This window comes from Filicampus tigris, chromosome 5 (assembly GCF_054856515.1).
Source record: "Filicampus tigris isolate MCC_2025a chromosome 5, RoL_Ftig_1.0, whole genome shotgun sequence".
NCBI classification, from domain to species: Eukaryota; Metazoa; Chordata; class Actinopteri; order Syngnathiformes; family Syngnathidae; genus Filicampus; species Filicampus tigris.
This window is the reverse complement of record NC_141221.1, coordinates 23,578,185-23,594,728: the sequence shown is the minus strand read 5'-3', so window position 1 is coordinate 23,594,728 and position 16,544 is coordinate 23,578,185. Positions and strand designations below refer to the sequence as shown.

The 16,544-nt window shown below is 40.7% G+C and overlaps 2 protein-coding genes across 3 annotated transcripts; one reads left to right on the top strand and one right to left on the bottom strand.

Moving 5' to 3' along the window:
- The first annotated feature begins 26 nt into the window (after nucleotides 1–26).
- Nucleotides 27–7,806, top strand: upb1 (ureidopropionase, beta). Its single transcript, XM_086031382.1, has 10 exons — nucleotides 27–428; nucleotides 1,578–1,749; nucleotides 1,826–1,913; nucleotides 1,982–2,076; nucleotides 3,400–3,558; nucleotides 3,643–3,812; nucleotides 4,667–4,748; nucleotides 4,857–4,899; nucleotides 6,043–6,197; nucleotides 6,401–7,806. The coding sequence occupies exons 1-10, from the start codon at nucleotides 325–327 to the stop codon at nucleotides 6,482–6,484; spliced, it is 1,152 nt and encodes a 383-aa protein (XP_085887508.1). The 5' UTR covers nucleotides 27–324; the 3' UTR covers nucleotides 6,485–7,806.
- gucd1 (guanylyl cyclase domain containing 1) lies at nucleotides 7,776–15,897 on the bottom strand. Of its 2 annotated transcripts, XM_086031383.1 has the most exons (7): nucleotides 15,551–15,897; nucleotides 15,364–15,448; nucleotides 10,143–10,308; nucleotides 9,953–10,044; nucleotides 9,680–9,718; nucleotides 9,318–9,559; nucleotides 7,776–9,066 (listed from the first exon to the last, which is right to left on the bottom strand). In XM_086031383.1, exons 1-7 carry the CDS (start codon nucleotides 15,555–15,557, stop codon nucleotides 8,975–8,977), a joined length of 723 nt encoding a protein of 240 aa, XP_085887509.1. In that variant the 5' UTR covers nucleotides 15,558–15,897; the 3' UTR covers nucleotides 7,776–8,974. The 2 variants fall into 2 exon arrangements, with proteins under 2 accessions (XP_085887509.1, XP_085887510.1); XM_086031384.1 differs by lacking the exon at nucleotides 9,680–9,718.
- Between the last annotated feature and the right edge of the window lie 647 nt (nucleotides 15,898–16,544).

Here is a 16,544-nt window from a genome sequence, read left to right as displayed (position 1 = left end):
ATTATGTTCAGTTTGGTCATCTTCACGTTTGTCATTGCTGTCCAAAAACCCTGCGTGAGTTGAATCATTTTGATGGCAAATGTCAGATGTCATATTTCTTGCTCTTGCTGAAACTTTGCAGAAGCAATTCTGATTTATTTCAATCATTTGATTGTGAGTGCACATGAAAAAAGAGCCCTTCCAAGTCCGTTAATAAGCAACTTTAGCAAACAGCTGTGAGAAGAGGTGTGTCAGTGTGACGCAGCACTGACGACGGTACAAAAACTAGAAGAAACTGACAGTTTTTGCTGCGCTGAATCCTCCAAACCTGAAGGATCTGCAAAAATGTCTGCGGACCAATTTCAATCGCTGGAGACAACTCTGGAGACTTACATTCCAAAAGCTGAGCTGAAAGAGGTCAAACGCATCTTATTTGGCAAGGAGACCACGTGAGTTGCAATAGTTTGCTGCTGTCATTTTTTTTTTTTTCACATTCTTGTGCCTCATCTTGTTGTTGTCAATTATTTCATTGTAATGAGTGACGTGGACTTTGCTCAGTTTGTTCTGCCGTGTGATCTTTACACTTTTGCACTCGAATAAACAGCTTGTTTTGCCCAAGGCAAACATGAAAGGTCTACAGTGTAGACAAATACAGTACACTGTGCAGACCCTACACAGTGTATTTTTATAGGGAAGCTTAGATGTTGGCAAAACTTCCAACTATATCTCAGTATTGGCAAAAAAGCAAAGCTGTCTTTAAACTCTTGTATATTTAATTACTGTAATAAAGGAAGCATTTAACTATGGCACTGCTACTCCATTCTTAAAATGTCTTTAAAGAGGAAGTCAACCCTAACATATTTTTTCAAGAATATGTTCTATGCAAGCCCACTAGTTGAAACAGGGCATTCTGATAAATATTGCGTTTGTGGAATAAGAGTTAATCCACCTGTTTTTAGCCATCTCTGGGGGCGGCCATTTTGTCACTTCTGTCGACTAAAAATGACGCCACCGATGCTCAGGGGTCAGGTAACGACCAATAATGGCTCACCTGTTTTCTGAAGCTGAGCCGTGATTGTGAGCAGTTGCGATGTCATTTTCAGTCGACAGAAATGACAAAATGGCCGCCCCCTGAGATGACTGAAAACAGGTGGATTTTGCTGCTGAACTCATATTCCCACAAACGCAATATTAATCAGAATGCCATGTTTCAACTAGTGGGCTTGCTGGGAACATATTCTTGAAAAAAATATATGTTTGGGTTTTTTCTCTTTAAATACCACAAAGTTGTTGTAAGTGAAGTTGTATTAGGTGAAAATCAGTCACAATACAATTTTAAGCAACCAATCAGGGAAAACATGAATAGTAAAATAGGCAATTAGAATAGCCAACACTTTGTACAAACTCAGCTACTACACATAACCAATCTGTTACACTGACCGTTACAACACATCAGCGCATGTGTTAATCCAAAACAACTTTCAACTCCAAAGGCGCATCCATGTTGGAACACGTGCGCACTTCTTAACTCAGTGCAAGCACTGTCATTTTTTTTTGTATTGGTAAAGAGCTGCACTATGAATATCATCTACATATAGGACGCTGGACCTCCCAGCAGGTGCCCTGGAGGCTGCACGGCAAGGTGACTTTGAGCTGAAAGGCTACAGCTTTGCGGCTGCTGAAGAACAGCTGAGGCTGCCCAGAAAGATTCGAGTGGGACTTATTCAGCACCGCATTGTTCTGCCCACACAAGCGCCCGTCGCGGACCAGGTCAGGGAGCTGATGGGAAGAACCAGAACGCACAATTCCCTGAATTAATTAACACAACACTGGTCTTTGCCAACAGGTCAACGCTATGCACAACCGGGTTGGTCAAATAGTGGAAGTAGCGGCCATGTGTGGCGTGAACATTATCTGCTTTCAGGAAACGTGGAGTAAGTGTAGCCATGATTTTCTGCGTTGATTTTGTACTGAAAACTGACCTGCATTTTGCCGAATGTAGCCATGCCGTTTGCTTTCTGCACGCGTGAGAAAGAACCGTGGACGGAATTTGCAGAATCTGCTGAGAATGGAAATACCACACGCTTCTGCCAGGAGGTGAGCGAGCAGATATCTCACATTAGGGACAAAAGTATTGTAACATCTGATTTGATTCATAAATCAGTCTGAAATTGATGCTACTAGACATGTTTGTTTTCCCTGAATCATGATTCTACCGTCCCATCAAACTTGAACAGTGATTGTGATCCACTTAATATAATACTGTAGGAAGACGTGCTTTGGTTTAGTGCAAATTAAATGATGGAGGGGGGCGCAATTTGTCGTCAGCACCACATGGGATCACACACTTCCTCATATTGCATCTCCTTTTAAATAAGAACAAAATATGTACTCCTGTTTTTATTGAACCAATGTACAGCACGGGCACGGTGGACGACTGGTTAGCACGTCCGCCTCACAGTTCATAGGTCGTGGGTTTGACTCCGGCCTCTCTGTGTGGAGTTTGCATGTTCTCCCCGTGCCTGCGTGGGTTTTCTCCGGGTACTTCGGTTTCCTCCCACATTCCAAAGACATGCATGGTAAGTTGATTGGATTCTCTAAATTGCCCCTAGGTGTGATTGTGAGTGCGGATGTTTGTCTCTGTGTGCCCTGCGATTGGCTGGCAACCAATTCAGGGTGTCCCCCGCCTACTGCCCGAAGACAGCTGGGATAGGCTCCGGCATGCCCCGCGACCCTCGTGAGGATAAGCGGCATGGATAATGGATGGATGGATGTACGTCACAGTATCTTAAGACACTTAAGACACTTACTTAGCTGACTCTGCTTTGTTAAAGTAGCCCTTGTGCATCTCTGCCATCCTAACAACAGCTGCTTTTCCAAGCCTGTAGCCATACTTAGCCACCATTCGCCTTTGCAACACTATTAATGGTGTTAAATTGTGATTTTGGAGGACACTGATTTTAGTAACTTCTCATGCATTTTAAATGATCTGTCAACGGTACTTGTGGGGAAAAAAAGGGGGCCACTAGTGTACTTGCCACATTTACCTTTGTACAACATGTTGTTGTTGTGACTTTTTTAAACATTAATGCAACGCTCATGAGGATAAGCTGTTCAAATAATGGATGGGTAGAATTTCTAAGCAAACTAGGCACATTAGCTTGCTTTTAAATTTGCTGAGCGAATAACATGCTTCCCATTTTACCTGAAAGACATAATTCCCTGCTTTTTACCATCACGTGCCCACTCATTTTCTCTGCTGGAGAAATACCCAATGGAAGCACTATTAGTTGATGGCCTGTGTTACTACAAATATTCAAATATTAATGAGGGGGCCAGCACTCCGAGATTCGGCCGCCAGTTGCCCATCCCTGCTTAAGTGCGTGAGCTTAATGAATAATATTGTGATTCCCCCGCCAGTTGGCCCAAAAATACAACATGGTGATTGTATCCCCAATTTTGGAGCGGGACGAGATTCACAACACTCTGTGGAACACAGCGGTGGTTATATCCAACTCGGGAAATGTGCTGGGGAAGAGCAGGAAGAATCATATCCCCAGAATTGGAGACTTTAATGAGGTCAGCATGTCTTTTCTTTTACACTCCTTGACTGTCGGTAGATTTTTACAGAAACTGTCTTTTTTTTTTTTTTGTTGCTCTCAGTCGACTTATTATATGGAAGGTGACACTGGCCATACAGTGTTCCAAACACAGTTTGGGAAGATAGCCATCAATATTTGCTACGGGCGCCACCATCCCCTTAACTGGTTCATGTACAGTATGAATGGAGCCGAGATCATCTTTAATCCTTCTGCTACTGTTGGTGCCCTAAGGTAAGCACTGCTTGACGGTTTGACTTAAGAATAGGATTGTTGTTTTTCTAAAATTAGCAATACAGTATATATTAAAGCAGCACAGGGCAAGAATTCAACCTTAATACATTTTTTTCACAACTCTTTTGATGAAACATTGACTTACAAGTAGTTGAATGGAACTTTTGTCATGCCCAGGTGGGGTGGGGGTGTGTGGAGGGGGGTGTGGGTTTATCGTTTTTACTGGCACTAAGCAACTTTGAGGAGGATGGGATCAGCCCTGGCACACACACAAAAATACGAATGTCCTGAATTGCTTTATGGCATGCTCACTTCCTCCTTTCGCTATAAGGACGGAAATCGATTCGAACGTCTACGCTATTACTGGTGTCATGGCAGAAGCCCCAAAACAAACAAAAAAACAAAAGTATTGTTTAAACAAAATTAGATTTATTCCCCCATCGCTATTCATCTTTCACACAGCCACTGGAAATGGAAATGTAATTCAGTCCAACTTACAGGCCAGCGAGAGCTCAGGATTTCACGATACTACGCGCTGGCGCGCATGGGAAACGTGGTTGACTTGTCAAAACACTACCACTTTTGTCCACATGGCGCCGCCATAATCAACAAAAACTGACATATGACACAGTTTTGCTTTAACATTATGTCATTCAATATCAAATGAATTACTAAAGTATTTTAATCATCTTTTTAAACTAACTACTTTTACACAAGGGTGTTGGGTACAGAGATTGCGAGGAACTGAATGGCTGGAAGGATGCATGCATAAATTGATTGCTGATACTAATATGCCGAATGTCATCACTGTCTTTTCACAATATTACAATACTGTGTTTTTTTTTTTTGTCTAGCGAGCCCATGTGGCCCATTGAGGCCAGAAACGCAGCCATAGCGAACCACTGTTTTACCTGCGCAATCAATCGAGTTGGGACAGTAAGTCAGTCCCCCCTGTAAACTTTTTACGTTTGTATTTGATATGATTTGTTTCATATTCTTGTTTGTAGTTAGCACGTGATCAATAACACATTTTGGTTCATGCAGGAGCATTTCAAAAGTGAATTTACATCTGGTGACGGACAAAAAGGTAGGACTTTAACAGAATTTCAATGCATTTGCTGTTGATATTTCTTTCTCAACGTAATAAAGTCCAAATTCTAAAGATAGGCCTTTATGCTCAATGTTACTTAAAGCAAAAATACATTTGAATCGGACTGAGTTTTTTTCTCAATGAAAGGATGTATAAACCACAAAGCATTAGATTAATTGATTCACCTCGTCACCTAGGATATACACAACAATATTTAAAGGCAAAAATCAACTCAAACATATTTTTTTTTCAAGAATATGTTCCCAGCAGGTCCTCTAGTTGAAACACAGCCTTCTGATTAATATTGCGTTTGTGGAATATAAGCAGCAAAATCCACCTGTTTTTAGCCATGGCAGGGGGCGGCCATTTTATTGCCGTTGCTGACTGAAAATGACATCACAGTTGCTCAGGGCTCAGGTAACGACCAATCACGGCTCAACTTCAGAAAACAGGTCAGCCGTGATTGGTCGTTACCTGAGCCCTGAGCATTTGTGATGTCATTTTCAGTTGACAGAAGTGACAAAATAGCTGCCCCATGAGATGGCTAAAAACAGGCGGATTAAGTCTTATTCCACAAACGCAATATTTATCAGAATGCCTTCTTTCAATTTGTGGGCTTGCATAGAACATGTTCTTTGAAAAATAGGTTTGGGTTGACTTCCACTTTAAGATCAAAGTGTGAAGCTAATTTCACCCCTTTTCTATACTGTGTGTAGCTAGAAAGTAGATGACACAATTTTATAGTAAGGAGAGGTGGAAACTGGGTTCGTAGGCGGAAAGGGAAGGAAAGAATAGAACCTATTTAGATTTGAGAGTGGGGACTTTGACTATTGGGACAACGGCAAGAAAGGCTAGGAAGCTGGCTGACATGACGATACCAGAGCAATGGAGGAAAAGTATGTTGATGCCCATTTTGAAGAACAAAGGTGATGTACAGAGACCCATGAGCTGTGGAGGAATCAAATTGATGAGCCACACAATGCAATTATGGGAAAGAGTAGTGGAAGACTGAAGAGAGTATTTGTGAGCAACAGCAAGGTTTCATGCCTTGCAAATTGTATGACTTTGTAGTGACATACAATGTCCTGTAAGTAAATAGGCAACATTCGCATCATACATTGCTGTTGGTGCTGTCTGCAGCCCACCATGACTTTGGACACTTCTATGGATCCAGTTATGTGGCTGCTCCCGATGGTAGCCGCACCCCGGGGCTTTCTAGAACTCGTGACGGACTACTGGTAGTAGAACTAGACCTCAACCTGAACCGCCAAATCAGTGACAAATGGAGTTTCAAGGTAAACAAACTATAAGTGGATTACTTCACACATACAGTAGCTTCTTATTTGGGAGACGTTGCTATTTTTGTTTACTAACACAAGGTGGTTGTATGGTAACAAGTTTATTGCCAACTTCTGGCAGTCAAAGTCTCATACTCACTGTGGATTTATCCTCTGATACGAATTTTTCTGACTTTTACCTCTTTTTTTTCTCCCTGTAGATGACTGGGCGATACCCTGAGTACGCTGAGGCTCTTACCAAGGCTGTTAGACATGACTTCCAGCCACAAATAGTAAAGGAATAGATGAAAGCAAAAATGAATCCCCCACAGAAGGGGTTCTTAACTGTTTTCAATTTAGGACGAAGATTGTTCCATGGTCATTAAGGTGCATATCGTCACTGTCCTGTGAAAAACACTTATGTCCAATTTTGGACACATTTTTTATTTTTACAATAATGCGATGTCTAAACACCATTCATATAAAAATACCAATATTGAAAAAAAAAAAGGACATACGTGTTTTTTACAGGACAGTGATGATATTCCCCCTTCAAGTCAGAAAAGGCGTTGCTGCTCACTTTTTGGGCTGCGTAGAGATTCTCCCATGGGTGGAGCACCGTTGAAATCAGGGCGTTTCTTGACAAATCTGTCAAGAGTGCACATTTTCCCAGACACTTAAAGTGGAAGTCAACCCAAAACATTTCTTCACCATAATGTGTTGTATGCGGCCCCCACCAGTCTAAACACGCCATTCTGATTAATGTTGCTTTTGTGGAATATGAGCTAAGCAGCAAAATCCATCTGTTTTTAACCATCTCAGGGGGTGGCTATTTTGTCATTTGCTGTTGACTGAAAATGACATCACTATGTCGCTCAGGGCTCAGATAACAACCAATCACGGCTCACCTGTTTTTTTGTTTTTAAGATGAGCCCCATTTTTTTGCATACGACTGAAATTAATAGTGGGCTTTTTAAAAAAGTTAACATTGAAAAATCCAAACATTCCAGATACTGTCACTTTAAAGTGTGGAATATATTCCAAATGGATCTCAATGAAATTTACATGTGTCAACTCCACAATCCGGGACTTGCAGGCATCCTCAGACTTCAGTGGGTCACGCCTCCTCGGTGGCTCCGATATGTTTCACCGGTTATGCGTGGTGGGTGTGTCAGAAGCCTAGACGGGAAAATCGCTGCGCCTTGAAAGTGCGCAAAAAAGGCGCTTAATGGATTACTTTAGGGCGAACGGGAGAATATGTCACTCAGTCAGCACTTAATTAATGAGGAAATGGTAAATCCCAGGTTTTTTTATTTTGTATTCAAGAGAATACAATTACCTTCTAAATAGATCTTCCAACACGAATGTGAGTCACATTTTAGTTCGTCTCAAAGATTGTCATGACTCGTGCAGGTACACAAGAAGGCCTTTACAATGACATTGTGAATGTCTTATTAAATCGGTTATGGCTTCTTCAAAAAAAAATTCAAATGTAAGAATGTGTGATCTCTGGTTATAACCAGTCAGAGTTTCAAAGTAGGGCTTAAACATATGCAGGACTCTGTGTTCTCTTAAAAATCACAAGAATCGCAAGTGTATGATTAAATGTTTAATTTAAACAACAGAATTGTGTGTTATGAGTGTCTTTGAATGATTTTGGAAACAAAATTGCATGGCAAACTGTTCATTCTCATCAACAATGAACAACTGTGTGTGACACTTGGTTTGCCCGTTACATGCTCCAGCTGTTGTTTCCACGAAAACAAAAAACTTTTACTGAAGCTTATCTTAACAGAAAATGTGAACACAGGTGAGTTCATAATCTTCATGCATGTTCTTCTTTAGGCAGATGCTGCTTTGGAATATTTCATGGAATCCAATTTCCCTTTAGGAGGAATAAAACCAGAGATTGGTTCATAATATACACTCAAAGGAACCTCATTGAGTGCACCTGAATTTGCCCTCACAAGATTATCCATCTATGCATTCTTAGGACATCCTATACACGCGCGCACATTACAGATACTTCCGTTACAATGCTAATCATAAATTAATGCTCAGTTTGAGTTTATAAAGTGTTTCTAAAATTCCTACCCTCGTGTGGAGACAAAATATTGGAATCACCATTTTTCATTATGATGCAGTGCAGTTTTACACCTGCACTACCAACTGCAGCTACAATAATTAACAATAATTATATTGTTAAATCAATACACCTCTGATAGCATCCGTCATCTTAAGTTTGTAAGGCAGATTTTAATTACCTGAGACCTTCAAAGCCCAACTAGTTTCCCTGTTGCAATTATTCTCATGTGATCAAAATGTGACACAAAGTTGAGTTAGAGGACTTAAAATAGTAGTGCTGAGTTGAAAAACACAAAAATATATGAATGAAAGAAATCACGACATCCTGAAACCTGAATGCGGAAACCACTTCCTGAAAACTGCTAATCTAGGTCAGAATTGACCACAATTCAGCTGTTGTCTCTGAATACTCCTGTCAGGTTCATGAAAAGCAAGACAGTGAAAAATCCTAATAGTATATTCATAGTAAAATGATCCGCTCATCTGGAAAAAAAAAAGCATAATTTAAAAGAATCACCGATTGAGTTAATTCCTTAACAGGCTGAGTGGCGTTTGATGTAGTAGAGGAAGTAGAGGCATTAAAGTCTGATTCACATGAGCGGCTTTGACTCATTAGCACCAATGATGGGTGGTGGGGAGATGGAGGTAAAGCAGGATATCCACTTGCTCAACAAGTTCACTGTATGCATTAAGATGATACGAAATCCATATCAGCTGCCTTTAAAGATGAAGAGGATGTCCTCATCTGTCCCGTAGCTCCGACGAGCCTCCTCAAAGTTGCTGACAGTGGTGCAGCACACCCCTACATTCACATGTGAGCGCACGCAGGCACGCACGCACACACACACACACAGCCACACACACAATGTAAGGTTTTTAATCTAACAGCAGCTCGAAATAAACAGAGCAAATGGTTTTAATTGGTAATCGCCAATATCACGTTTTGATTTTTGTCAAGGTTTCTATACACATGTAGACACTCTTTAGTTGAAGTATTTTCATGTGACAGTAAAATGATTATTGCTGTCCATGAAGTCATGCGGTATTACTCACGGTCAGAATATGCAGGGTTGTTGTACAAGATGCAGCCAGTGGTCCTGTTGAAACCGCGCAGCACGACAAAATGCCCCTGATACTCTGGTTTCCTGCAGAAACACTTCTGGCCCACAGGGAGGAAGCAGCAGTATTTGACGGGTGCAGAGCAAAGTTCACACGTGAGGATGACGGCATTGACGAGCACGATGGCAACGTGGTTCTCTTCTAGATGAGACTCGATTTCCTGAACGGTTACAGAGCTGCGGGTGGAAGAATACAGAACTGCTCGGTCATTTATGTGATGAGCTTCAAGGCAAAACCATGCATCCATTTTCTAAACCGCTTATTCTGATTAGGTTTGGTGGGGAGCTGGAGCCTACCCTAGCTGACTTTGGGCGTGAGGCGGGGTAACCCCTGGACTGGTTGCCAGTCAAATGCAGGGCACAGAGAGACAAGCAACCATTCACACTCACATTGACATCTGTGAACAAGTAATCAAAGAATGCAATATGCATGCCAGAATACCCTGAGGAAAAAAAAACCCTCAAGCAAGGTGAGAACAACATGCAATGTAAAAACACCAACACGAATCCACCCGCACTGCTTGGCCTAAACAACTATTTGCATTTTTCAAGTGTAAATCAAATACGTACCATTTCTTCACAACCACACCTTTGCTCTCAGCTTTAAGGAAAAGCTCATTCACTCGATCTTCTTCCGTATCAAAATGTTTCTTGTAAAAGGACTGCAATGCAGAGCGCAAACATTACAAACCAGATGGATTGATGGGTCGAGTCAGAATCTTTATTGAATTGAATTTCATCACTGTCTGAAGAAAGGTACCTGATTCCTAAAGCCCTTATCAACTCCCAGCGTCTGGGTGCAAAAGCAATGCTTGATTCCTAGATGGCACATGAGGTAGGCCAGGTCAATCGTCCACACACTCTCAGTCATTTTCAGGTCCCAGCATGCTCTCTGAAACTGCTCGTCACTGATGGGGTGCAGGTACCTGCCAGGCCACAAGTACACAAGCTCAACTGTGATCGCCTGTAATACCCAATGTTTTACGCACAATTAGTTATTTTTTGTTGTATAGTATTACCAATAGGGATGTAATGATGTATATATATACACACACACGTACGTTTGTGTATATATATATATGTATATATATATATATATATATATATACACACATATATACACGTTATTAAAATTTGTTTACAACTTTACTGCAGTTTCACAAACTTTTTTTTTTAATTGTAATGTTACATTTTTGTAAACAACTCAGGTGCTAGTACACCTGCTTTTTCATTTTTTTTTACATTTTATAGTTTATAGTTTAGTTTAAAGATGTTCATAACTCTGCTGCTGCTTTAGAGGTTTTTTACTTTCTTCTAATTTTTTAAATGAGTCGGGTCTAGTGCAGCTCTTTTTATTTTTTTTGTTTAAAATATGTTTAATATTTTGCTGCTGTTTACATTGAAGTGTGAAATACAATGTTAAATAATCTATTATATTACAGAGACATGACCTCTGTGATCCCTTTTATATACAGCAATCATCATTCACAGATGAACCCCCTTAGTCTGGATTAAACGATATTATATGAATACAATGATGTCATGGTGAGTTAACCAAATTATTCCCAAACAAATATATTCAAGTCATCTGGTGAAAATTCTTCTATTTTTAATATCGCAATATATATCGCAAAAAACGGAGACAAATGGTTCTCTTACCGTGTCTTACTGTATGTTTATTGTCTGTTTGTTAGAAATTAATACAGTCTTCAAAAGCATGAATGGACTCAAGTGGATGACTAACAATCTGTAAAAAACAGGAGACCGCAGTGTTCGGGGGGACCTTCGAGCTCTGGCTCTTTTCTGGCTCTCACTTTTGTGCCGCCACTCTCCTCTCCCGCATGCAACAGTCAATAGCGCCCGTGCGTAAGCTCGCGCTAATAAATGGACAGAACCAAACATGCCATACCCAAACCGGTGTGTGAATACACCGACATGTACCGTTACACCCCTATTAACAATCAAGCAAACTTAAGTGTATTTTTACAAAAGATGTTTGAAAAAGCAACAGATATTTACAAATGTGTATTTCCTTTATTGAAAAGGTAATATTTGGCACACATCTCTTCTCAGCATCTGGAGTTGAATCAAATATGACGGCAACAGTCTTTTTCTCAATGTGGCTCCTCAGTGCTTCTTCTTTCTGGTAGACTGCAGCTAAATATTTTTTTGAAGCTGATGATCAGTCAGAATGGCTCCTCCATTGATGACTTCTCTTTGGGGATCTTCTCATAGCTGGGTGGTCACTAACGGACAATGGGATGTTGATAGTTTCACAGATCTGACAAGAAAGTGAAAACTTTAGCACTCTTAGACGACTTTCCCCCCCCCCCAACTCTGTGCCTTGATAAAATGTAATATCACATTATCAGCCTGTACTGTGAAATAACTACAGGTGGGCAATATATCAAATGTTCAAAACAATTTGTGAATGTTGTTGTTCAAAACAATTTGTGAATGTTGTTAGGAGCATGTGGAATCAATCATTTTTAGTGTGATTATAATCAAATGAGATTTTGTACACAAGTACACAAGGGAGTTTTCAGCATATTGCCCAACTCTAGGCTCAACACACGTTCACGTACACATTTTATATAACTTAAGTTTCTCACCTTAATTCGTTCTGTGCTCCCGACAGACTTCGCTTGCATCGCCTCCGTGAGGATTTGTAGAAAGTGCATGTTTCTTTCAAAACCTTTAACGTGTAATTGGAACGTGAAGTGCTTGTCGATGGTGCCATGTTTTATAGTCGATTATTACACTGCATTTACAACTAAATACTCCTGCTTTTGTGCAGGAGGTCCGGATATTGGTTTGCAGTTTGCACAGTCCTATGCCGTGTTTTTAGTTGGTAAATGCTTTGCGTTTTCTCTGCACAACGTCTCTCTGTCGTCAACGTTCCTCATCGTCTGAAACAGGATGTGACATAGTGATTGTCTTTGTGAATTCAGGTCCACCTCTATTTCCAGAAGGACGCCCGCGGGCCATTTCAGACAAAATAACCCCCAAACTTACGTGACATTCATTTTTAAAATGTAGTCGTTACGGGAAGGTTGCAGTGTTTAAACAAAATTAAGGGAAAGTGCGATTTTGATTGATTTTCTTGATTTTTCTTTCATAGTTACAATCGCAATTTAGCAAAATCCTGGAGGGACTGACAAGAGTAGACTCACAGTCTTGTAGAGGTGCGGAACAGTAACTGTTTTTTAGTAGCTGATTTATTATTATTAACAGAGATGGACATTCCGTCCCAGGGACGGAACGGACAGATGAGTATTTGTTGTGGATGGACGGACGGAGGACGAGAAGTCTTTTTAAAATGACAGACTAAGCAAGCACCAAAGTGGGTTTTCGTCCGTCCCTCTACATAAGGACGGAAGTACTTTAAAAGGATGAGGACGGACGGGGTCGGAGGAAGATTACTTTTATGAATAAGGACGGAGGGTCAAGGACGAAGGGTACCCAGGTTGCGGACGGAGGACAGTCTGGCAAAAAAAGGGTAAAGTGGCCATCTCTGATTTTTTTTTTTACATTTTAATCTTTCCCTATGAAAAAAATGCGGTTTGCCATATGAAACCATCGGGCTCCCCTTATGACTCCATTCCTCCACACTTCTTTAATGTGGAAGTCAACCCAAACATATTTTTTTCAAGAATATGTTCCCAGCAGGCCCACTAGTTGAAACACGGCATACTGATTAATTTTGCATTTGTGGAATACAAGTTAAGCAGCAAAATGCACTCGTTTTTAGCCATCTCTGGGGGCGGCCATTTTGTCTTGTCGACTGAAAATGACATCACAACTGCTCACAACGACCAATCACGGCTGACCTGTTTTCTGAATCTTAGCCGTGATTGGTCGTTGTGAGCAGTGATGTCATTTTCAGTCAACAGAAGACAAAATGGCTGCCCCCAGAGATGGCTAAAAACGAGTGGATTAACACTTATTCCACAAACGCAATATTTATCAGAATGCCCTGTTTCAACTCGTGGGCTTGCATAGAACATATTTTTGAATAAAATATGTTTGCGTTGACTTCCTCTTTAAGGAGATTGTCCCGACTATTGGTAAATCTGTTTTGGCCATCATCAACAGCAGCCTGTCTTCTGGTGTAGTCCCCCAACATTTCAAACACACGCTGTATTGCAACCCCTGCTGAAAAAAACTGGCCTTGATCAAGCTGTGCTATCCAATTTTAGACCCATTTACAAGTCTAAAATTCTGGAAAAAGTGGTGCACTCACAGTTAAGATCTTTCTTGGATGAACAAAATGTCATGGAGGTTTTTCAGTCAGGCTTCAAGAAGATGCATGGCACAGAGTCAGGCCTGTTACGTGTTTTTAATGACGTCTTCCTGGCAAATGACACCAAAGACTACGTATGTCTCGTTTTGTTGGATTTGACTGCAACATTCGATACAGTAGACCACAGTATTCTTTTGACTTGTTTGCAACATCAAATGGGCATTAGTCGGTGTGCTCTAGAGTGGTTTGGATCCTATTTGGCTGGCAGGACTTTTTCTGTTAGCCTAGGTTCCTCTGAGTTCTGCTCTGCCCCTCTATCGTATGGTGTTCCACAGGGTTCCATTTTGGGGCCATTGCTGTTCTCGTGGTATTTGTTGCCGCTGGGTTACATCCTTCGAAAACATGGTATTTCTTTCCACTGCTATGCGGACGACTGTTAAATCTATATCCCGCTGAGCAAAAAAGACACATTCTCCACAAGACCACTTTTGTCCTGCCTAGAGGACATCAAAGACTGGATGTCACTGAATTTCAATGAAAAGACAACAGAAGTTATGGTATTCGGTCCGAGTGGCTCGTCTGCATCCCACCTTGTTGACCTGGGCCCCCTGGCTTCATATCTACAGCCAACAGTCTCAAATTTGGGTTTTAAAATGGACAGTGATCTTAAATTGGACCAGCAAATCAGTGCTGTTGTAAAGTCAAGCTTCTTTCACCTTGGACAGATGGCTAAGGTAAAGCCCCTCCTTTCCCATCAGCACTTAGAAACTGTCATCCATGCCTTTGTTACATCTCGGCTAGATTACTGTAATGCACTTTTTTTGGAGTCAGCCAGTCCTCTCTCAAACGTCTCCAGTTGGTCCAAAATGCTGCTGCCCGCCTACTAACTGGAGCTCGGAAGATGGAGCAGATGACACCAATTCTGGCCTCCCTTCACTGGCTCCCAATGTATTTTAGGGTTCAATTTAAGATTCTCCTATTTGTTGATAAATCATTAAATGGCCTCGCCCCGGCCTACCTCTCTGAGCTCCACTCCAATGCATCTTCCCGCAATCTCAGGTCTGCGGACCAGGCGCTGCTCAAGGTGCTGAGAACAAAGTGGAGCCTCAGAGGGGATCGAGCTTTTTCGGCTGCTGGTCCTTCCCTTTGGAATGACCTCCCGTTGGATGTTAGGCAAGCCCCCTCTCTGTCCATTTTTAAAACCCGGTTGAAGACACATTTCTATTCTCTGGCTTTTGATCAGACCTGAAATTTTCGGCTCTTTTCCGGTGTCTATTGTATATAGTGTTTTATGTTAATTTATTGATTTCACTTGTTGTATTATGGCCCTTTTATTGTATTGTATGTAAAGTGCTTTGTTACAGCTGTAGCTGTGATGAAATGCGCTATATAAATAAAATTGTATTGTATTGTAATTGTATAACACGTTCCAAATCGAGGCAGAAATATTGTCAAATAACTTAATGTAATTTAAGTTACTTATACATATTACATTTTGGAAGTAACTGGCCCAACACTAACAGTATTTAAAATCAGCTCTTTTTATTTTGGTAATGTACTATGCAGATTTGACCCTGCTGTATCTTTGTGTTGCACAGTGCCCACCACCTCTATATCCATGTCTGATTTAATCAGTTATTACAATTTTCATGCCCAACTAAAAGATTAGTTTAATTGACGGTAAACAATCAACTTCGTTCCTATTTTTGCAGGAAATTATATGCAAAATGATGCTTACTTGAGTACCATCCTGGAGCAAGCTAAACCACAGTCCCAGTGGTACAGCTGCTGAATGACAGGTACATCCAGCAGGACGGCATCATCTAGTCAAAAGAAAACAGCCACCATTCTTGAATTTATTGGTCATGTGGTGCTAGTCATTCCACACCTACGTGGGGTTGTTTACATCAGCTGGTGTCACTCACCTGTCATTCTGCTGTCGTCTCTCTTGAAGGAAAATCCACCGACTAGCTTTCCTAAATCAAGATGTGTTGTTTACGCTTCGAGCGTTTCAACTGTTAGAGTTCTCATTCTCGATTTTTCGTCGAGAAAAACTCTTCAATTTAACGTTAGCTGCCTGGCTAGCAGGATAGTATGAATATGCGCTCGCGAGATTATTGCTTATTCACGCACCAAGGTTCATTTACGGACTCACACTAACATTAAAATTGATTAAATAAGCAAACACATATATGTGACAAATATTTATAAAATTCAACAAAATACGAACGGCAGTCCCTTAAATTACAGGTTCTTTCTAGCTCGCCGTAGTTCTTTTCTTCTTCTAAAGTCAATTTGTAGTGGATGACAAGTGACTACAGAGCATATATTGACATCTAGCGGATATGAATTTAAAAAAGAACACAGTGCGCACGCACTTGTTTTTGTTTTTTATAATCAAAGTGCATAAACCAGTTGAGAAAACATTTCTGAGAGGGGGAAAAAAACGTGGTACGTTATCAATTTTAACTTTACTTGTGCTTTAATTTCAGGTACTAAACAGTCAGTGAATTGTTATACTGATTATTTGTTTAGTTATCCCAGTCCGTAATAACTTTCCGCAGTTTACAAGTAGGTACTGATTGTGTGCGTGTAGGTTTTGTTGTGAAAAACCATAAAAAAATCTCACAAAATGAATAAGTACGGTCATACTGATTATCTAGTCTCATCTTATTCACAAATGTACTTTCTCGGTCAGCCTGTTTAATATAAAACAAAGCTGTAAACTGTTACACTGTTGTATAAATTGCAGCACGACGTCATACAGGGACATCACCCGGTTAACAAATACGTAGTTGCAATTAATAAAATTTCTTGGACAAATTAAGTGAAATTAAGATACATTCCACTGGCACCACTGATCATGTCTCACGCCACACCTGTGTGCCACTGTCCCTTTTTTGAGAAACACTAGTCTGC